Raw genomic sequence first — 22,681 nt, forward strand, 5'->3', positions numbered from 1 at the left:
ATGCAAAAGAAAGTTATTGAATGTAAGCCCTGCCACATTGATTGCTGAGCAGGAAAAAGATTCCACCTTGCGTAACCGAAGGCCAGACGCGAAAGAAGGTGTGGCCAAACAGAACACAAAGTTCCTCAAAAGGGCAGGTGTCCTCAATAGAAAGTACGCCGGTCGAAAGGGAGTGCAATTCGACCAACTTGTGGTGCTGCATCCCTATCGTGAACAGCTCCTGCACCTGGCCCACGGGGGCTTTTTGACAGGGCATCTGGGCATTCGTAAAACAAAGGACCGTTTACTGCAGTAATTTTACCGGCCCGGCTGCTTTTGAAAAGTGGAAGCATTCGTAAGAAGCTGCGACACATGTCAACGCATAGGAAAGCCCAGAGATAAGGGTAAAGCGCCGATGAAACTTGTTCCCCTTATCATGGAGCCGTTTCGCCGGCTCATAGACACAATGCGACCACTTCCTTCAACGCAGTCTGGCTATCAGCATATTGTCACTGTACTATGCCCCGCAACGAAATTTCCAGAGGCGATGTCCCTCAAAGAACTAAGCTCGGTGGAGATCGTCAACGCGCTTTTGTCTATCTTCGCGCGAGTAGGCTTTCTCGCAGAAATTCAGTCACATCAAGGACCCGTCTTTACGAGTGCACTGACCTCGACGTTTCTGGAAACGTGCGGTAATAAAATCGTTCATAGCTCAGTGTACCACCGGCAGTCAAACGCGGTAGAGGAAGTCCACTCAGTCATGAAAGGTCTTTTGCTAGCCCTTTGTTGTGAGCACAAGGCCGATTGGGAGGTTTGCTTGCCTGCAGCAATGTTCGCGCTTCTAACTGCACCGCACGAGTCAACAGGTTTTCACCTTCAGAGCTCGTTTACGGTCGCTACCTTCGGTCCCCTCTTCACATTGTTCGAGAAGCCTGGGAAGGCTGGGCGGACGATCCTTCAGTTCTGGCACACGCGCTAGAGCTGTTGAACCGACTGCACACCTCTCAAAAATTAGCAGGGCAGGAAATTTGCACGGCCCAAAGGAAAGCTAAGTGATAGTATGACAGGACGGCTCGAACGTGACACTTTGAAGCTGGGGAAAAGGTAATGATCCTGAAACCCTAATTGAAAAACAAACTACAGGTTCAATGGGAAGGACCGGTTTAGATAATTCAAAAATTATCTGAAACAAACTACGCAATCACGGTACCTGGAAAACGAAGGACCCCACAAGTGTACCACAGCAATCTACTTAAACCCTACCGGCAGAGCGTGGCCATTGTCAACATGTCCCTTAACCAACCTGAGGAGATGCCTGTCGACTTTCTGGAGTTAACATCAGTAACGGGATCAAAAGACATTCACAAGACAATTGACAAGATAGTAAAGCAGGTGGAGTTGAATCCCAATCAAAGGGCCGAACTGAGGGAACTCGTGTTTGAATTTAAAGACATATTTTCAGACACACCTGGCAGGACCACTGCGATAGGTTACGATAGTTAAGCTCATCGGACCCAGTTCGTTCCAAAGCTTATCACGCTACACCTCGTCAACGTCAAGTCATGGCCGCTGAAACGAACAAGGTGTTAGAGCTAGTTGTTCGTATCTCGATGTCATAGCATCCTTTTCTTCATCACGGGCGGGCAATATGCAACACGTGCGAACCGTGTTGTGTCGTCTACGAGAGGCCAACTTAACTGTCAAGGCTCCTAATTGCCAATTAGGGCGCGCGGAGGTAGCTTATCTAGGTCACTTAATAGGGCAAGACCATAGTCGGTCTTCCGAGGTTAAACTGACCGAAATAGACAATTTCCTGCAACCACGCACCAAGCGGGACATCAGGTCACTCCTTGGTTTGGCAAAGATATATCCCACGTTATTCCGAGATTGCAAGTTCTTTAACAGATGCTCTCAGAAAAACAGAACCGCAGACGGTCAAGTGGGATGACGCAAAAGAAAAGGCTTTTAGTATGCTGAAGAAAACACTAACGAGTCGGCCAGTGTTGAACGCGCCCGACTACTCTAAGCCATTCATTCTTCAGTGTGATGCCAGCTACCGGGGTATGGGGGTGGTGCTTTGTCAAAAGAGAGATGACGAAAACGAACGCCCCGTACTGTATGCCAGCAGAAAGCTTTCAGTTCGCGAGGAAGCATACAGTTCATCAGAAAAGGAATGCGCCTGCGTAGTATGGGCGGTGCAGAATCTAGCTGCTGTATCGCTGGTTCAAGGTTCACTATAGAGACTGACCGCTGTCCCCTCACATGGCTGCAGTCCATGTCTACGAAAAACGGTTGTCTTTTGCGCAGAAGCTTGGGTCTTCAACAGTACACCTCCGATATTCGCTACAAGAAGGGCAAACTTAACGGCAATACCGACAGTCTGAGTCGTTTCCCCTAGAGTAACGAAAGCCTCATGCTTACTTGGGTTTCCGTGCCATTCTTAGGTTGGTATTTTTTCATACGTTTTTTTTCTTTACTATAGCGAAGTTGTAGTTCATTGTTAGCTGATTTTAGTAACCACGTCTTAACACTTTCAAGAAATGGCTGTTTTTAGTGTTCATGGGGGAAGGACACGCGGCAGGGATGGGGAAGCAGTAGCGGGTTTTCTTTTCTTTTTTTGTTGCAAAGCCTGCGGTATCTTGGGGCAGGGTGTCCTTGTGCTCGCCGCTTTGTGGTTGTGGGTCCGGCACTTTTCTGGGATGATTCCTTGCGCAAACAGGAGACGAAAACTTGCGAGACCGCTTTGCAAGTGCAGTTTCACTGGACTGGATCAGGGAGAAAAGGCACAAGAGCGCCACAAGGACCGATGAACGACGCCCAGGAGTCTACCAGTTAGAACCAAGGGTTAGTCACCCCTGAGGCAAATTCTACTGCTGAAACGCCGATCCCTCGCCCAGTGGCTGCTGGCCCTACGCGTCGGCATCTTCCTCCCCCGCCGGAGATGCTGTTACGGTTGGCGTGTAAGACCCTAGGAGAAAAGGATGCTCAGGGGACCCTGCTGAATCGGAACGGAGGATGGATTCTTAATTTGCTGTGGTTGTCTCGAGTGGTTACCGGTATAGCAGGTGCCCCGCAGTACTTAAGGCCCATTCATGTGTGTGCATGCCTAAGAGAAACGAAGGATAGATTCCTAATTTGCTATAGTTGTCTCGAGGGGTTGCCGGTCTGGCTGGCGCCCCACAGTGCTTACAGGCCCCTTTGTGGGTGTGCGACTTTAGAAGAACCCTTTCCACGAACTGTCCAAACTCTAGGGGAGAACGCTTTCCGTGAACTAACGTCGCCTAGGCGAAAGGATAGGCGCCTACGGTCCCGGACCTGCGGGTTGCCACCTGCGGAGGCGGGCCCGTGCAAGCTCACCGGAGAGAAGGAATCTGCCGCCCATCCCTGACTAGACTCCGTGGGTTGCCACCTGCGGAGGTAAGCTCGTGAAAGGTCAACTGGGTGAAGGAATCAGCCGCCTACGATCCCGGACCTGCGGGTTGCCACCTACGGAGGCGGGCCCGTGCAGGCTCACCCGGTAGGAGGGATCCGCCGCCCATTCACAACCAGGCTCAGTGCCTGTCACGAGACGTTGACGTGAGCAAGATCCCGCCTACGATTTTAGTGGGCCTATATAAAGGGCCCCGCAATGTACTTTTTTTCCCTTCACTCTCTTCTTATCTTTCACAAACTGTTGTATAAACCGTGCAAGTTTCGCACTAGAAATCGTCTCGTCGCCAGGGTCTACCGGACGTCTGCACCCGGCCGACAACGCCACGCTACCTAATAGTAACGCCGGTCAGGCTTCGAGAAACGGTGTCGCAACAACTGGTCGGCAGCGGTAGGGTACGCTACCCTGGAGAACGCAACACTACGTGGCGCGGGATATTTTTCATCGATTGACCTCCGTACGGGCTACTGGCAGATCGCTGTTGATGGGAAGGATAGCGAGAAGACAGCATTTATTACGCCTGGACTTTTTCAATTCAGAGCCATGCCCTGCGGGCTTTGCAACACCCCATCGATATTCGACAGAATGAAGGACACCCTTCTCCGAGGTTTGAAGTGGACCATCTGTGTGTTATTTCGATGACTTAATCGTTTTGTTCCAACCTTTGAAACCCACATTGAGCGTCTCGCGACTGTCCTTGCTGTGTTTCGCGCTGCGAAACATAAGCTCAACTCGTCGAAGTGTCATGTCACTTCGGTCCTCGGGAAATAACCGTTCTCGGGAACCTCTTAAACGCCAATAGAATTCAACTTGACCTGGCCAAAGTTCGAGCCGTGCAAGACTTTCCTCTGCCATGCTCAGTTAAGGAGGTTCGCAGCTTCATAGGCTTATGCTCGTACTTTCTTTGCTTCGTTTAAAATTTTGCTGACATTGTGCACCCCCTCACTAATCCTTTAATAAACGACGTCGCTTTCGCGAGGGTACAGCAGCAGGCCGAAGCCTTCACACCACTCATCAGATTATTGACGAGATCCCCAATTTTAGCCCACTTTGACTTTTCAGCACTAACTGAAATCCATACAGATGCTAGTAGTCACGGAATCGGCGCTGTTGACCAGATTCAGCTTCATCAAGAGGGAGTTATCGCTTACGCAAGCCGTCTTCTGTCCACCGCCAAACGCAACCATTCTACCACGGAGCGAGAGTGCCTAGCGCAGGTTTGGTCAATAGGGAAGTTTCTCCCATACCTATGTGGTCACCATTTCCGCGTAATTACAAACCACCACGCCCTCTGCTGGCTCACTTCTTCGGAGGATCCTACGGGGTTGGGGACTGCGCTTGCAAGAGTACACCTTCTGTGTAGTATACAAATCAGGTTGTTTACATAAGGACGCCGACTGCTTGTCCCGCCATCCTGTTGACTCACCGGAAGCCACAGACCTCGAATCCGACACCAGCGTTATGCGCATCTCAGGCTGCCTCAACATTCGCGCTGAACAACGCTGTGATTCTTTTCTGCGAACCATCATAGATCGGTTAAGCTCGCCAACTCCTGATCCTTCCCTCCGCCTCTTCTGTATTTGCGACAGAGTCCAGTACATACTCAACTTGCGCCCTGATGGTGTTGACCTACTGCTGGCCGTACCGCGGCACCTTCAACGGACCGTGCTTAAACAACTACACGACTCACCTACCGCCGGGGATATTAGTGTTACTCGCAACTTTGACCGAGTACGGCGCCATTTCTTCTGGCCCAACCACTACCGCTGTGTGCGCCGGTATGTGACTGCTATCTGTGCCAACGCCGGAAACCCACTCCCATGGCTGCACGTGCGCTTTTTCAACCCATCGATATTCCCACAGAGCCTTCCTTTCGCGTGGGACTCGACCTACTTGGCCCTTTCCTTTTCTCAACTAAGGGCAACAAATGGCTTGCCGTTGCAACGGATTACGCCACGCGCTTCGCCCTTACGGGAGCTCTCCTTACAAGTTGTACAACTGACGTCGCGATTTTCCTCCTATATACACAATGTCATCCTGCACCACGGTGCTGCACTTCAGCTCCTCACGGATCGCGGACGTTACTTCTTGTCAAAGGTCATTGATGATATCATCCGCATACGCTCTACTAAGCATCGAATAGCCACTGCTTACCATCCACAGACTAACGGTCTCACAGAACGACTGAACAGAACGCTTACCGACAAGCTAGCTATGTACGTTTCTACAGACTACCAGGACTGGGACGTCGCTCTGCAATATGTCCCCTTCGCGTGCAATTCGTCCCGCCATGACACTGCAGGTTCCTCACAGTTTTATCTACTGTTTGGCCGCGATCCCGTTTTGCCCCTGGACACTTTTCTTTGACAAGTCAAACAGTCGCACACCAATTATGCCCGCGATTCGATTTCTAAGGCAGCACAGGCCCGACAGATCGCACACGCTCGCCTCACTGATTCCCAGGCTTCCGAGAAGTCCCGTTACGATACGCACCATAGGGACGTGCAGTATTTACCTGGCTCCCTCGTGCTCCTGTGATCACCATCTCGTCGTGTGGGCCTATCGGCAAAACTGTTGTCGGAATATTAAGGTCCCTACCGAATCCTGCGACAGCTTTCGGATGTGGCGTGCGAGATTGCTCCCGAATAGCCAGGCCTGTCGTCCGTACAGCCAAAAACCGATGTGTTTCATGTCACCCGTTTAAAGCACCACGTGCGTGCCTTTGCCGGGCAATAATCGCTTGCGCCGGGTCGGCGCTCCAATAGCGCCGGCGTAGTGTCCCGATGCAGAACAGGACGTGCAAGCAAGAGACGATGACGAAGAAGTGTTGTTGTTGCTGGGGGCGCTTCGGCCGCCATTTTCTAGTGTCAGCTGGTGGCTTCAACATTCGCCTTGTATAGACAACATTCGTGCTTGTCTCCGCCTCGCAAAAATATTTTCCAAGATATGTACATAAGCCTCCTGTATTGCTTGATTACGTAATGTCTCTATGACTGCTAGTTATTCTACTGAATTAAAAGCCTTTTCGTAACCTATGAAAGCCATGTTGAGAGGCTGATTGTACTCTGCAGATTTCTCGATTGCCTGATTAATTGCATGAATGTGATCCATTGTACAGTATTCCTTCCTGAAGCCAGCCTGTTCCCTTGCTTGACTAAAGTGTTGCCCTTATTCTATTGGAAATTATTTTGGTGAACATTTTATACGACACTGGAAGTGAGGTAATGTCCTGTAATTTCTTAATTCTTTAACGGCTTTCTTCCTGTGGATTAGTATAATGTTGGCATTCTTCCTTTTCTCTGGGACCCTTGAATTTGTCAGACATTTCGTATAAAGTTCCGCAAGCTTTTGAAGCATCATGTCTCCTCCATCTTTGATTAAATCGACTGTTACCCCACTTCTCCTGCCGCGTTTCCTCATTTCATGCCTTCTAAGGCCCTTCTAACTTCATCGGAACGTATTGAAGGAGCCTCTGTAACCTGTTCATTACTACTTTCAATGGAGATATCCTGGCTGCTCTGAGTATTGTGCAGGTTAGTATAGAATTATCCCGCTGCGTTTACAATATCTTTGAAATTGCTGCTGATATTACCCTGCTTATCTTTCAGAGAATACATCTTGGCTTGTCCTATGCCAAGTTTTTCTTCCTACTAATTTCATATTGCGCCCATTTCTTACTGCTTCCTCAGTCTTTCTTACGTTGTAATATTGAATATCCTTTACTTTCTCCTTGTAGATCAGCTTTGACAATTCCACGAATTCTATCTGATCTCTTGAGTTGGACAGTTTCATTCTTTGTCATTTCTTTATTAGGTCCTTCGTTTATTGGGCGAGCTTACCTACTGGTTGCCTCGGTGCGTTGCCCCCCACTTCAAGTGCTGCTTCTGAAGGCAGCCTAGTAACGGTTTCATTCATTACCTCTATGTCATCTACATCTCGCTGTTCTAAGGCTGCATATTTGTTTGCAAATACCAGCCTGAATTGGTCGGATTTTATCCTTACTGCGTCTACGTTGGCCTGTTTCTTCTTGACCAATTTTACTGCATCTTCAAATTGAGGTGAATCCTGGACATCACTAACCTATAATCACTGCACTTTACCCTACCTAACACTTCTATATCCTGCACTATGTTGGGATCAGCAAAAAGTATGAAATCGATTTCCTTTGTGTTTCACCGCTAGGGAATTTCCAGGTCCACTTTTTGCTGCTACACATTCTGATGAAGGTGTTCCTTATTCATAGCTTATTCCTTTAGGCGAATTCTACAGACATATCTCCTCTAGTGTTTCAAGGACCAACGCCGTAGTTGCCAATTGCTTGTTCACTAGCCTGCCTTTTCCCCACTTTTGCGTTCAAGTCGCCCCCTGCTACTGTATACTGAGTTTGCTCTTTTCTCATGGCTAATTCCACATATTTATAAACCTGATCTCTCTCACCATCATCATGACTGGAGGTTGGAGCGTAGGCTTGTACCACCTTTAATGTATACCTTTCGTTAAGTTTTATTATGACTATTGCTACCCTCTCATTAATGTTGTAGAATTCGACAGTGTTGCCCGCTATGTCCTTATGTTTTAGGAATGCTATCCCGTATAACTTACTATCTGGGAGTCCTCTATAGCAGAGGACGTGGCCGTTAGTCAGCACTGTATAAGCCTCACCAGTTCTAACCTCACTAAGGCTAATGATATCCCAAACAATGCCTGATAGTTCCTCAAAGAGGCCTGCTAAGTGGGCATCTTTCGAAAGAGTTCGGGCGTTAAAGGTGGCAAGGATCAGTTTCCATTGGCTGCCTGTCTGGATCCAGAGATTCTTAACACCCTCTGTTGCGTTACAGGTCTGACCTCCGCCTTGGTCTGGTGCTCCGCAGCTGCTGGGGACTGAGGGCCATAGGTTAATTGTAGGAATCATGAGGGAGGTAGCAGCGGAATACTGCACCAAGGAGGCCAATTCTTGTTCTGGTGAAGGAGCGTCCTTGTTGAAGCTTAGTGGCCCTTCCTACTTGGATCAGTATAGCCCCACTGGTTCTCGGCGTCTTAGCCGGTGTCAGGCGCCACTCCAAGCCTGGAGATCTTAGAGTACAGGAGGTGATGAAGATTACCACATTCAGATTTTTTTTAAAAACTCGAGCATTCGAACTTCTGACTAAGAAAACCGACAATACAAGTTAGCTCAGTCAAATAACCCTGTAGGCAGTGAAACTGTCTTACGGCGGAAAAATTGAGCGCAGAGGATATTACATGGCTAAAAACTTCCTTGATTGATCCGCGATAGATGTGTTTTGCTGGTTAACACAATGTAGAATAATTTCTAAACTGTTCTGACCTCGTGGTTCCGGAATCTCACGTACGCAGGCGGACGTGAATTCTGCTAGGTACACGAGGGGTTTCGACGACCTCTGACAGCACTTAAAACGAGAAGGGGGCGGAAGAATGGTGGAATTGGTCGCTTCTATCACCGTAAAGGAGACGAGAGACGGGGTACTCCCATCTTGTGCTTTGTGGAAGGCCGAATCATTGAGAGTGGATAAGCTGCACTGTCAAATGCATATACGTATACCGCTACTTGCGTTTCTTATGATACGATTATTGATATATATATATATATATATATATATATATATATATATATATATATATATATATTGTAGAGTAGGAATCACGCCAGCACCGTAGGAATACATTCAAAGAGTACGACGTACATTGGTAGTGGACAGTATATTGCTGACGTTTCGGCTTGTGGTCCTGCCTTTGTCAAAGCGAAAAATATCACACTAAAATTTTTTTCAGTGTACATACATACATACATACATACATACATACATACATACATACATACATACATACATACATACATACATACATGGAAGTTTGCCGATATGTTTTGAAATATTGCAAGGAAAATGGTCGCAAATGTGAATTTTCAGGCATTCTTTTGCAAGGTACGGGACATCGCTGAATGCGTGTGTCCTCGTGTGCGTGCGCACTCTGTCGCACATTTGTGACTCAAATAAAAAAGAGACAGCGTGCAAGTCACTGCTATGCGCCCGGGTGCAGGACTGGGTACGTTGGCATGGACCAAGGCGGCAAAGCTTCGCTTTTTGTAGCCGACGACTTGTGCGGGAGAAAAATCTGTGCAGACTTGATAAACCCTTCGACGCCCATTGCGCTGTGTGCGAGCTTCACTTTGAGCCACATTTCATCGTGAGAGACTATGTGCACATAATTAACGGAACAGAAGTTCCAATGCCAAGAGGCAAACGAACTCCTCCACCTGACGCGGTGCTGACTATTTTGCCGAATGTGCCGTCATATAGGGAACGTCTAATGTTAAACGCATGTTTCATGAAGCAGCATTACCTTTTGGCCAACTCCGATTCTATCTTCGAATCCACAACAAGCACACATGTGCTTTATTGAGACAATCGCTGCACTGATTTGAATGAAATATGTGTTTGCATTTAAGAGAGAATGGGGAATGAATGAATTCTGGGGTTTTACGTACCAAAACCATGATTTGATTATAAGGCACGCCGCAGTGAGGGATTCGATTAATTTTCACCACCAGGGGATCTTTAATGTGCCCCCAATACACTGGACACGCGCGTTTTCGTCTTTCGACCGGATCGAAATGCGGCCGCCGTGAAGGGGGAATGTTGAATTAGAGCAACTGTGTGTACATAATTTTGATTTCGGGCGCTGTACTCTCGACATAAACCCCCAAAATTTAGCGCGATAAAGAAAAATCCCCGCGCCTTTCAGTCCGTTGATATGGTCGAAGAGCAAAGCTGTGTTAGATACACCAACTGTTGCACCATGCAAATCAAACATTGCAATCAGTCTATATTGTAAATCTCTTGTTTCTCCCTTCTTTAACTTCATTGTCGCTTTTGCGTGCTTCGCCTGGCGAGCATGCTTTAGGAGTGCTTTCTTTGTTTGCGGTATCTCTGGAATTTCTGGCGCGCAGCTACGACGGCGAGCCAGTTCACGAGCAGCCAACCCTCGCTGACGCGGTAGGCAGCTTCTTGCTCACGCACTACTCGCGGTCTCCCCATAGTTGTGGCTGGGATGGAATGTGCGGAACCGCTAATCTAGAGCTCTGAGTATTGGGCGCAAGGTCCACCACTGGAGATGCGGGCGCTGCAATCGTTTTGACTATTGGTTGGACTGGTTCGACGATTGCCGGCAGCCACGCGCTCCTATAGTATCGCGTTTCAATCGCTGGGCACTGTTCGTTGGCCGCGAATACCCAGCATAACATTTGTTTCTTTCGCGGCAGGGTGAAATCAATCGTCGATAAATTCGATGCCGATCTAGCTCGATCGCCGAAACTGCACCGTGTCACAATCGTATAAGGTTCGCACAAACGATAACATTCTCACAGGGGGAGAGGGGTCACTCTAGCCCCTTTCCGCTGTTGAGCTAATCTTTTCCTCTCCCGCTAGGTCACGTGGTCCCTTTTTAGCCAAGTCCGACAACGACGGCACAGGGCCCGCATAAACAGTTTCGCTGTAAAAAATCACGCAGAAACTCCTCTGCCAGTTTTCTAAGTATGCGTAAGCGTTGTGCCACTTGCTCATCTCCACACAGCTCGGTGTCATCATCAATGTTGCGAAACTTGATTCGACCAAAAGAAACCTTTATCAACCCCTTATCGGACGTTATCAGCCTCCATCGCTTGTCATCCTTAACGAACATGATCCGACCCTTATCACATTTTATCAGTCCTTATCAACCTCGATGTCCGGCGGAGCTTTGCAATACCACCACTATAATTGCTGAGGGGGCTACGCAAGCTTTATTGTTGGTTCGGATGCTTGTTCTGAGCTTGTTCGTTATTGAAGCGTATGCTGTTCTGTGTGTGGTATGGGCGATTTCAATGAATGTATACACTGTTCGTTTCACTTTGCCGAGTTCTTATAGCCAGTGGCGTAGCAACGGGGGGGGGGGGGGGGGGGAGCGCCGTGGGCCCCGGGTGCTAGGGGCCCGTGGGGGTAAGGGGGGGTGTCATATACGTCTGAAGACACCCCTCTTTCCGCCGGCTTGACTGGGCGCAAATGGCAAATAATTGAGATTTTTAGCGCACGAAAAGGGACGAAAGACAGTGGAAAGACGCGGACAGAGCGCTAACTTCCAACAGTTGTTTTATTCCACGAAGCGTACACATATATATGTGTGTGTGTTACGTATATATATGTGTACCGCTTCGTGGAATAAAACAATTGTTGGAAGTTAGCACTGTGTCCGCGTCTTGCCTCTGTCTTTCGTCCTTTTTCGTGCGCTAAAAACCTCACTTATGGAATACCAACACGCCCTAACCTACGCTCTTTCAAGTGGCAAATAATGATCCGGTATCCAGTAGCCCGAGCTCAAGTACCCAATGCGTTGCGCCGCAGAATTGTCGGCTGCAGTTCTATCAACACCCCACGATATAATTGCATGAATGTTCGGGCTAAAAAATTTACTTCGCAAGATGGTCGCTAAACTACTCGCCTTAGCGGAACGTTTCACGTGGGGTGCGCTCATGCCGTGCGTTCATGCTGGGAGCAGGCGTCGCTAAACATACAGTGAGGCGTTGTAAGGCGTTGAGGGTCCCTCGTCCGTTCATAACGCGCTACGAAGACGAACAAAGGCAGCATCAAGAGGGCGTTCAACGAGCGCGCCCGGCGTTCGCGTTTACGGCGCAGCGTTCGTTGAGAGCGACGTTGCATAAGTGTGGCCGTCAAAAGTCGCGAATGGGATTCTCTGGATCGTCTTCAGACTCGGTTCGGCCGGCTCGATGCTAAAGGCTCGATGTGCCACCACGGTTTATGCATCGGCGATATATATACAACGTTCTATTTATCAATTTGGAATCGTTGTATTAGTTTTTTATCAGTTTTGCGGTGTTGAATAAAAGATCTTTCTCCTAGTCCTAGCTAACCGTGTCCTTATCATTTTGTTGTTCAGTGCCTTCATCTCACAAGTACAGTGTCTGTGTCAGCTGCACGGAATATTATTTCAAAAAAGGTGAATTTTGTAAATATTTCCCGATATTCTATGAAGTTATGTGTCTTTGTGATTACTAGGAACTGGGTAGCGTGAAAAATATGGCAGATAAGTAATGACCATATCCTGAATATTCCCTTAAGAAGTACTTATAGAGGAAGCACTTAAATTCGATAATTGAGGACTCAAAGTAATATTATTACCTGAACAAAAACTTCTAAACAAAATCGTTTTGGGTGCTACAACCTACAGTACTTTGACACTGCGAGCGGCGCCCAGTATGGCAGCAGCGACATAAATATGAAATAGTGGACCAGTGACGTTGATCGCTCATTCCTCTCCATTGCGAGTGCAGAGCAACAGTAGTGTAAGCTTTCGCTGACACGGGCTTTATCGAGGCGGTATTTTTCTTTTTCTTTTTTTGTGGTGATGCCAAGAATCGACGCGAAGCGTCCTCTATTCTGTTCCCAATCTTGTGGTGTTACCGCAGCTCGAATAATCACGTTTGTCCGTATAGTGTAGAATGAAGACAACTCGCAATTGCCATAGCATTGGCGCCCGCGCAGCAGGGGGGCAAGTGACGTTTTCCGTTTTTCTAATAGGGTGGGGAGATCAGCGTCACTGACACACAATTTAATCTTCGTTCAGGGCTGCCCGCAGCCAAAATACTGCACACCATAGTACCTACGGCGATTCTTGTGAAGTTGTTGTTGTGCAAGGTATGAATGTCGGGCTTCAATTTTAGAAATTGAATATTGTCGCTAAAATTGGTAATTAAAACTTTATAGAAATATTTTTTTCTTACTTGTGACGTGAGCCATATTTTCCACGATGCCGCATTTGTATTGGCTGCCAAGCCTTACAGTCTGACAGAAGATGTGCACATGCGCTTATCACAAGTTATCAGTGCAGCACCCTGTGTTTTTTGGCGCAGAAAAAACAGCGTGTATACCTGCTGCATTCGCCATCTCTGGGAAAGTAAGCGAAGGAGAGGGGGACCCGGTGGACGTGCGCGGTAACCAAGGCGGCTGTACTGGTGCCGAAACCCGGAAATTATTGTCGGTATCCTCACGCCTTGGAAGAGGAAGATGACGCCGAGTAGGTCGGACGCGCTCCGATCGGCTCCTGCTTTTTCTCGATCTCTTGGAGGTTTATGAAGTGGTGGCCCGTGAACTTTGCGTGCATTATTTCAGTGAAGTTCTACCGAACACGTGGATACCAGTTTTTTGGAGGTGGATGGAGTTTCTGAACATTTATCGCCGATCTTGTGCCGACCACGCCGGATTGAGTGCTAGCCCTAACGCTAAACGCAACGGCGCCGTCTCGACGAGACGCGGGGCTGCCGCCGCTGGCCTGCGTTAGCCTGTAGGCGCTAGTTCACCGCTTTTTGTGCGATGGAGAGTGAAGACGATGGGGACGATTTAGCCCCCGAAGGTTTTGGGAAAGATTCTGGCTGGATAACGGTCGCCAAACGGCGCGTTTACAAGAACGCTTCCGGGCGTCTTGGCGCAAACTCGTCCGCGGCCCACCCTGACGGCCAAGATACGCTGCCGGACCGAAATAGATATAAAGAAGCTAAAAACAAGATTATCCGGGGCAGCAAGATGCCACCACTACCAAAGGACGAAATGAAGATTGTGGTCAGACCCAGAGGCGGACTGAGTATTACCAAGGCAGGCCCTACAGTGGTCGCGGAAGCCATATGGGCTGCAACGGGTATCAGTACGACGGAAAGAGAATGGGACACTATGTGCCCCAATCCGATGCAAAATGTGATGGTGATCAGCACATCTAGTCAAGAACACGCGGTTCGTTAAGCCGCTGTGGAGAACAATACAGTCGCCGGGAAGCAGCATGAGGTGAGCGCGTATGTTGCTGCGCCGCACTCCACTTGCAAGGGGGTAATTCGGCGCATCGCAATCGAGGACGGACCTGAGGTCATTGACAGGAAGATCGTCAACCGGAGAAATCCACTCGCGCTCGGTGCCAAAAGAATCAAGAATACTGGAACTGTGGTGGTGTTATTCGAGGGATATAAGGTCCCAAATTACGTTGCGTATGGGGGCACTCTGATCAGATGCACGCTTTACCACAAACAGATGGATGTTTGTTACACCTGCGGATGCCTTGGACACCGCTCCGATGTCTGCCCGTCACCAGAGGAAGTGGTATGCAGGGGTTGTGGAGCAACCAATCCCGATGAACAACACAGCTGCGACCCAAAATGCAAGTTATGCGGCGAGGCCCACCTGACCGCAGCTAAGGAATGCAAGAAACGCTTCCAGACGCCGTACGTAGTTCGACGCAGAAGAGGAGAACGCGCTCGCAACGCTGAGCGGGAGGAAAGAAGCAAGCCATCACCACCCTTCAAGGATGAGCAACACTTTCCAGCTATCTCCGGTGAAAGGCACCCACGCTCTCAAGAATCGGACTCATCGGCCCCATCCAGCACCCGAGGCCGTTCCCAATCCAGAGGGCGATCCAGATCCCGGGGGCGCTCCATATCCCGGCGGCGCTCCAGATCCAGAGGACGGACAGCGTCTAGAGGGATGAGAATACGCATCAATTCCGGAAGCCGCATTAGGCCCGACAGCCGCACCAAGTCCAGTTCCAGACCCAGAGGGCACCAGACAGGACCGATTCCTGGATCGTCGAGACCAACCACCTGGGCTGACATTATTCGTGGAGGACAGGCAGAGGTGAGGTCGAGGGCATCCTCAGAGCATGCGACAGGAAGCGCGCATAAAATAGCACAACTTGAACGCGAGAATGCGAATATGAGGGAGGTTATTAAAAAGCTTACGTCCGAAATCGCGGAGATCAAACACGCGAGAGGAACGCGTCCTCCGCCTGCGTCCGCTCCGTTGGAAACACCCCAACCTATGGAGGTTCCTATAGCGGAGGGCGAACAAGATGAGGCGAGACCCTCTAAAAAACGAGCAGTGGCTTGTGAGCAGGATAGTTTTCCGGGACGCGCAAGGTCAGAAATTCGCGAAATGTTTTCAGCGCTAAGCGACAGCGTAAGGCAACTGGCGGAGAAGGTCTCCCAGATACAAAGCGAGATGGCCTTTCAAGCTGAAAGTATGAACAAACGTGTGTCCAAAATAGAATCATTCCTAGAGAACGTAATGTTGCCAATCCCTGGTCCTAGCGCCAATGTCGTACCACATACTACCATTGGGTCCCCTATAACTGGGGACAATTCATCCGCAGAATATGGGGACAAAAGTCGACAGCAAGAAGATGGCGGGCTCAAATGAATCTTTTCGCATTTGGCAATGGAACTGCAGGGGCTTTCTGAAGAATAAATCGCCTCTGCAGCAGTACATTCGCAGCAATTCCGAAAAACCACATGTAATCCTTATTCAAGAAACCCTATCTGCTGAAGTCAATTTGTCGGGATATCAATCGATTCTTGGTCAAACTGGGAGGAGAGGTGTATGCACCCTTGTAAGTCGTAAGTTCACATATATCACTCACGACCTGGGCATGGCCACCTGTAAGGCAGAGCATGTGATGATAGAAATCATACCAGGCCGATTGACACGCCAGAGCGTTTTCATTCTTAACGTGTATAGTCGCCCCAATGACCTTCGCCAGCGTTTCAAAGCGCTTCTAAGGAAAGCAATCAACCTCGCCGGGACTAATCCTTTGGTAATAGCCGGGGATTTCAATGCCCCGCACTACGCGTGGGGCTACATGTACAACACGCTCAAGGGAAAGGAGTTATGGCAGAACGCTACAGACTTGGACCTTACGCTCGTCACTGATAAGTCTTTTCCGACGAGAATGGGAACATCTTCGTGCAGGGACTCGACTCCGGATTTAACGTTCGTCAAGAATTTGTCAAAAGCGCAATGGACTAACACAGCTGTTGATCTTGGCAGCGATCATTATATCCTCGCTACACACTTTCCAACAACACATAAGAGGCCGAAGGAGTTCGTCTTCACCGATTGGGACAAGTTCCGCAAGATAAGGAATGAGCGCCAACCTCCAACCACCAGACTGAGCCTTAACAGTGGATGGACCAGATCAGGGAAGATATCAAGAGTAACACTCACAAAATATGCACGGACCTTCCTGTGGAAAAGATGGATAGTCACCTAGCCCATCTACTAGAGGCTAAGCAGTCACTCCTCAATCGATGGAAGGGCCAACGGCTAAATCGCAGACTACGCAAAAAGATTGCTGAACTCAATAGAACCACAGAGGAGTACTGTCACACCCTCTCAAAGCAACAAAGGTGTGCAACTCAGTTGATGGTCAAATGCTGAATGGTCGAAACTGGAATCTTTTAAAACATCTTCTGGACGACACCAACACAAGGTCCAACCAGCAGCATGTGATGGCAAAGCTTCTGCATACAGCCATACGAACCAAGACCACGGAGGAAGTCCTGCAGAGCCTGGTGGAGAAGTACCTTCCTGTTGGTCCCCGGCAAGGGACATAGGTCGCCTACGCAGACTACCTTGGGCCACCCAACTCTGAGCTGGATGCAGGCATCAGCACGGAAGAGGTTAGGAGGACACTGCATGAGCTTAATAGCAAGTCTGCTCCTGGTCCCGACGGCATCACAAATAGGACCCTCCATAACCTGGACGATCACTCCATAGAATACCTGACAGAAGTCATCAACGAGACATGGAAGGAAGGCAAGGTCCCGGAAGTATGGAAGCGGGCACTCACAGTACTGATCCCCAAATCTGGCAAATCATCAAGCCTGGACAACTTACGACCAATATCGCTCACATCCTGCGTAGGCAAGGTCGCGGAACATGTCATACTCAACAGGCTCACGAGGTTCATCGAACACAAGGAACTCTACCCCCACACGATGATTGGCTTCAGGGCAGGTCTGTCCACACAGGACGCCATGAAGCTCATCAAGAGTCAGATCATCGACAATGACACGCGGGACACTCGGGCCATCCTTGGATTAGATTTGGAGAAGGCTTTCGATAAGATATCCCATCAATTTATACTGCAATCGATATCCGAGCTTGGTCTGGGCGTAAGATTCCATGATTACGTCAGGTCATTTTTGCACCGACGAAGAGCGACTCTCCGCGCAGGAGACATGATCGCGGAAGAGGTGGAGCTTGGAACAAGGGGCACTCCACAGGGCTCGGTGATCTCGCCCACTTTGTTTAACCTGACCATGATCGGCGTTTCCAGAACACTCTCACGAGTCGAGGGCATCAGGCATACCATCTATGCGGATGACATTACCATTTGGTGTGTTGGAGGAAGTGACGGACAGGTGGAGGTTGCGTTACAGGAGGCCATCGAGGTCACGGAGGGCTATCTTCGACCCACGGGATTAAACTGTTCGGCTAAGAAGTCAGAGCTTTTACTCTACCGCCCCTTAAGAAGAGGTCGTAAGCCCATGGGCTGGAGACCACTGTCAGACAGCACCATTTGTGTTCGCACGGGCAAGGGAGACAAGATTCCTAGCGTCGACGCAATAAGAATACTCGGCATGGTAGTCGCATCTACTGGCTCTAACGCGCAAACGATAATCAAGCTCACGACCAAGACGGACAACGCAGTACGTCTCATCCGAAGGGTGGCTAACCGCCATCATGGCCTTAAAGAAGACAATCTGTTACGGTTGATTAACGCCTTTGTGCTTTGCCACTTTGCCTACGTGGCGGCTATGCGCAGATGGCAAAGAGCAGAGAGGAACAAACTCAACACGTTGCTCAGGAAAATAACTAAGCGAGCCCTGGGTATACCGATCTTCACCAACACCAATCGCCTCCTCCAGCTAGGTGTGCATAACACTCTGGAGGAGATTGCAGAGGCTCAGGAAAGAGCGCAACTTGCCAGACTCTCCACGACCGCCGCCGGTAGGAGGATAAAACAAGAGCTCGGCTGCCCACCATCTGCAGAAGCGCCAAGAAAATGCCAGTTACCACGGGACATACGAGATTTGATCTCGGTATCACCGATACCAAGAAATGTACACCCTGAATATAACAAGGGTAGAAGGAAAGCAAGAGCTTCAACCATACTCAAACAGATCCAGACAGAGGGGCGTAGAGCCTGCTTTGTTGACGCGGCCGCATATCGGAAGGGGTGCTCCTTTTCTGCAGTAGATGTGGATTCCAAAACGCGACTCACAAACTGTGCATCTGTACGAACCGGAGATCCGGCGATAGCCGAGCAGGTGGCCATTGCCTTGGCGATGCTTGATGACAGCAGCGACGTCATCTACACTGACTCACGGTTGGCTATTAGGGCATTTCAGTGTGGAGTGATCTCAGAACAGGCTTTTGGGCTGCTTCGTAGGGCAGGTCCGGATAGAATCAAGTATCACTTGCTTACTTGGTTCCCAGCCCACGTTGGGCACATGGCGGGTGTCCCCACGAACCTCAATGAGACGGCCCACGCTGCCGCGCGCGCACTGACTGACCGCGCTGGCGCTGTAACGGCCGAAGAGAGAGTTACGCATGGTAGCGACGCGCCTGCCACTTATAATGAACTTCTTAAACACTTCTATCTCTCGCGGCGACAATACCCTCCTCCTCACCCCAAGCTCACTAGGCCTCAGGCACTGACATTCAGACTGTACCTATCCCAACCTGTTCACGTTACATGCGATACATCCGGAGATTTACACTGATGACGCGTGCCCTGCTTGCGGGGATAGATCAACACTTTCGCACATGCTCTGGGGATGTATCTCTATAGCAAGTCCTGACCTCAGCTCAGCTAGGTGGGAGGCGGCCCTCCGCAACCCACTCCTGGCTGAGCAACGTTGGGCTGTCCACAGCAGGCCCACGATGCGGCTGGCAGGCTAGGCCTGTCGGTCCCGACGTGGGAGCGGCCCGCGACGTGCTAATGCGCGTTCTGCAGGACTGTAAAATAAAAGTTAATCAATCAAATCCTCACGCCTTCCTCGACTACACCCCCGGGTGCCAGACGACCTAGCTACGCCACTGCTTACAGCCTCTCTCTTACGTGGGTATAAATCATTGCATTTTTTGCTTGCTTACGGGGTTATGAGCCATTGTTTAAGGGGGTATGATCCATTACATTCTTCTTACGTGACGGACGGACACATTTCTCGTTAGGTAGGCGTAGAAATGCGTACGCTTTTCAAAGCTGACCAAAGCTTATAAATCTCTCAATCTAATTTAAAAACAGATAACGCGGTAGCGTAAACTGCATGTGATAGAGCATCTCGAGGGGAGAAATATGTGATATTTAAATGTACAGCTTAGAGGAAATATTTACAACGTTTACGAAGGTCTCGTAATATTCTGAAAGTTATGGGTGTATTTCAGAGCGGTGTATAATACATCAATTTTGTGCACTGTGTATGTCCCAGTCGATTATCGCAGTATAAATATTTGCGATATTGTTGTATAGTACTGAATTAAACTTGATGGTTCCCTTTTTTTTCAGCATCAAGATAATTGTACGAAAAATATTGACAGCGTTAATAAATATTGCGCTTCCTACAGTTTGATCAATTGAAAGCTTTCTTTTTTTCAAGATGTAACAAATACCATCAAAAACGGTGCAGCGGACGCCGATCAAGCTAGTTGATCTTTCTTTTGGCATGCATTTAGGTAGAAGGTAAGTGTAAGCTTCCCACAGTGCGGATAAGGATCCCGATAACTGACAATAACCACCAACTGCCTTCGGCAGAATTTCCACTAAATTTTAAAAAAATATATTATACAGTCATTGCAATACTGTTCACGCGCTCCGCTAAGCTCATTATAATGCGCTTTGTGCAGGGAATGTCATAGTAAACGGGAAATAAAATTAATGACGGACACCGATCGCTCCAATGGTGACGTTCGATCCAACTTACAACATCAGGTTAATAATACGGTTTTCTAGAATAACGTTACCGTTCCGCTTAACCACAGCCAGTCATGTTACGATAATTTTGTGCGTCATAAAAAAAAAAACATCTCTGAGCGCGACAGTTGCTCGCCCGGCGCAGATAAGTTGTAGCCGGGACGCTAATGTAGTTCAGTTACGATGAAACATCAATTTTCACGTTCCTTTTGTGTAAACGCGTCGTTTCTACCAAAGCACCGGCAAGCAGCCGCCTGCGAGGCCAGGCGACGCTTTCGAAAGTGGTCCACTACAGCACCGCTGTTACTTTTCTATACAAAGAAGGTCCTCTCCACGGCAGCCGGTCGCGCCACTCAGATGTATTAAAGTACTCCCTAACCCGGTTTTTGACTATAAGTTCGACAACGTGCTGACAACATGCTAGGTTGTAAGACGACGACTCGCGTTATGCTGACGACCGCTGTAAAAAACTAGAGGTGACTTCAGCAAGCGTTTCTCTAGAACATCTCTCGGTTTATATTCCGGTTTGCGCAGTACGCAATGACGGAGCCGCCGCGCACGACCGGAAGTCGTCCAAGTAGTGCGTCCTAAGACGCTTCATGTGCCCTAACGAACCATGACTGTTTTAATTCTTACTTCCTGTGTTAGTTTCCTTTACTACATATACTTTTGACTTTCGTGTTCTGTTTGCAACATTGAGACGATGGCTTTTAAGACGGGGCATTGACAGGAGTACATTTTATCTTCGGCAAACAAAATCTTAGAAGCTAGCAATTTGGCGCGCGACGGACATTCATGTGTAGCACCCGCCGAGACCGCAACGCGCCAAGGTCGCCGCTCTCGGCCGGCGTCTTGGTGTCGGAACGCGAGGAGGGGATGGGCGGCGCGTGGTCGATCTGCGAGCGGGAGAGGAGCAGTTCGGTTCTCCCGCCGCCTACGCTGGTGCTCCTCTTGTCCTGGCGCTCCGCAGCGTCCCCGTCGGTTACCGACAGTGGTTGTCCGGAACTTTCTCGAATGTTGTCACCGATTCTATGGCAAAACAATTTTTTCGATCGTCAGATTGCACGCACGACGCAAATAGCTGTGCACGTTCTAGAATCCGCGCGAGCACCAGCGATTTCGTTGTTATGCACGATGACTCATGCACACGGCGATACCGTGGGCGCCGCCATGTCCGATCACGTGGTGACCCGTCAATTGCTTGCATCAGCTGCCTCCCTGTTTACAATGGATATGCATGATGTCGGTGTGGCTCAGTAAACCTCTGTTTCGGTGGATACCGTGGACGGTGGCTAGGTAGAACGACACGAAGCCTTGGCCAGAGATTCAGACGATATGTAAGCACTGTGGGAGGTCATTGCAGCTCGTCCAAACGGCGCAAGCAGCATTTACGGTGCTTGAACTGCAGAAGCGGGGCTAGAAATGCATTCCAAGCTGTCCAAAATTTCTTTTCGTGAATTAAGTCGACAATAGTCTGTCTTGCGCTTCGTTTTTAATTTGACTAACACTTTGAAGCAGCGGCTTGCCACGTTTCTGACCTAGTAAGGTTTCTCAGAGCGGTCACTATTTTGTGCCTAATCACTGGCGGGTGTGTTTCTTTGCGATAGATTAGTTCTTGCTGCCCAGAACGGAACGTGGATGTTTTGTGCTTCGTAATAGCTTCTAGGAAAGACGTATTATCGCTATTCATTCGCGTATTCTGTGGGCCATACCGTTCAGCTCGGAACATTCTGTTGTCGGCGTAATCGCCGTCACCCATGCTTCAGCGCATTCATTCAAGTATGTGTCCGTTTACTTGTTCTTGATACGTTGGCGATAGGGTAGACGTAAGCTTGCGTATGAGTTGTTGGGGTGGATGTGTGTAGATAACGTGCAAGAAACTTACTGCGAGAGGCAGCGGCGCTACTCCTTTTCTCACTGTGTTACGAGCAGCATCGTCGCTTATGCCGGCGTTTCGAGGTTGAAGTCCTTTCCTTGAATGAAAGTGAAATTTTTGATCATCGAAGAATGCCATGCACCACGAAAGGCCGGCAACACAGGCAGTATTTATGCAGCAGCAGTCTGCGAACTTCGCCTCACAGATTCATTCCATTGCTTGAGACGCGATTCACTATTTTTGCAGCCAACCACTGCACACGTATTCCCTCTGCAGTTCCGCACTTTGGAGCCCGAATGGAACACAGTGCGTTAGCGAACGCCCAGTTGCATTTCCAAGAGCTGATCGTACAGTGGCAGCGCAGAAGCGGTAATGGTTTTGTACTCCTGCGCTCTCGTTGAAGCAAGGTGCCGCGCATCGCCGAAGGTGCCGTCTCATTCCTCTATAGCAAACTGCTCCGCGAAGAGGGTCTGTAAATAGACGACGCGCTTCGCCCGGAGATCAGATTTCGACGAGTGGGCTTGCCGCTGTCATTGTGCTGTAAGGGTTCGTTCTCTTGCTGGGCTCGATTTCTCCCAATAAAGAGTTTC

At 49.2% G+C, this 22,681-nt stretch overlaps 1 protein-coding gene across 1 annotated transcript; it reads left to right on the top strand.

Annotated features, from left to right (window-relative positions):
* The first annotated feature begins 14,946 nt into the window (after nt 1-14,946).
* Nucleotides 14,947-22,406, top strand: LOC142575006 (uncharacterized). The gene is made up of 4 exons (XM_075683981.1): nt 14,947-15,096; nt 16,851-17,253; nt 17,473-17,948; nt 22,368-22,406. The coding sequence occupies exons 1-4, from the start codon at nt 14,947-14,949 to the stop codon at nt 22,404-22,406; spliced, it is 1,068 nt and encodes a 355-aa protein (XP_075540096.1).
* Nucleotides 22,407-22,681: the final 275 nt, after the last annotated feature.

The sequence above is a fragment of the Dermacentor variabilis genome, chromosome 3 (assembly GCF_050947875.1).
Source record: "Dermacentor variabilis isolate Ectoservices chromosome 3, ASM5094787v1, whole genome shotgun sequence".
NCBI classification, from domain to species: domain Eukaryota; kingdom Metazoa; phylum Arthropoda; class Arachnida; order Ixodida; family Ixodidae; genus Dermacentor; species Dermacentor variabilis.

Bases quoted from the DNA above. Each gene is read 5' to 3' on its own strand.
- LOC142575006 (XM_075683981.1), top strand. From the start codon at position 14,947: ATGAGAATACGCATCAATTCCGGAAGCCGCATTAGGCCCGACAGCCGC. The intron at 15,097-16,850 runs GTGAGGTCGAGG...CAAGGGACATAG, and splicing joins TTCGTGGAGGACAGGCAGAG to GTCGCCTACGCAGACTACCT. The intron at 17,949-22,367 runs GTACGTCTCATC...TTCCCTCTGCAG, and splicing joins CGACCAAGACGGACAACGCA to TTCCGCACTTTGGAGCCCGA.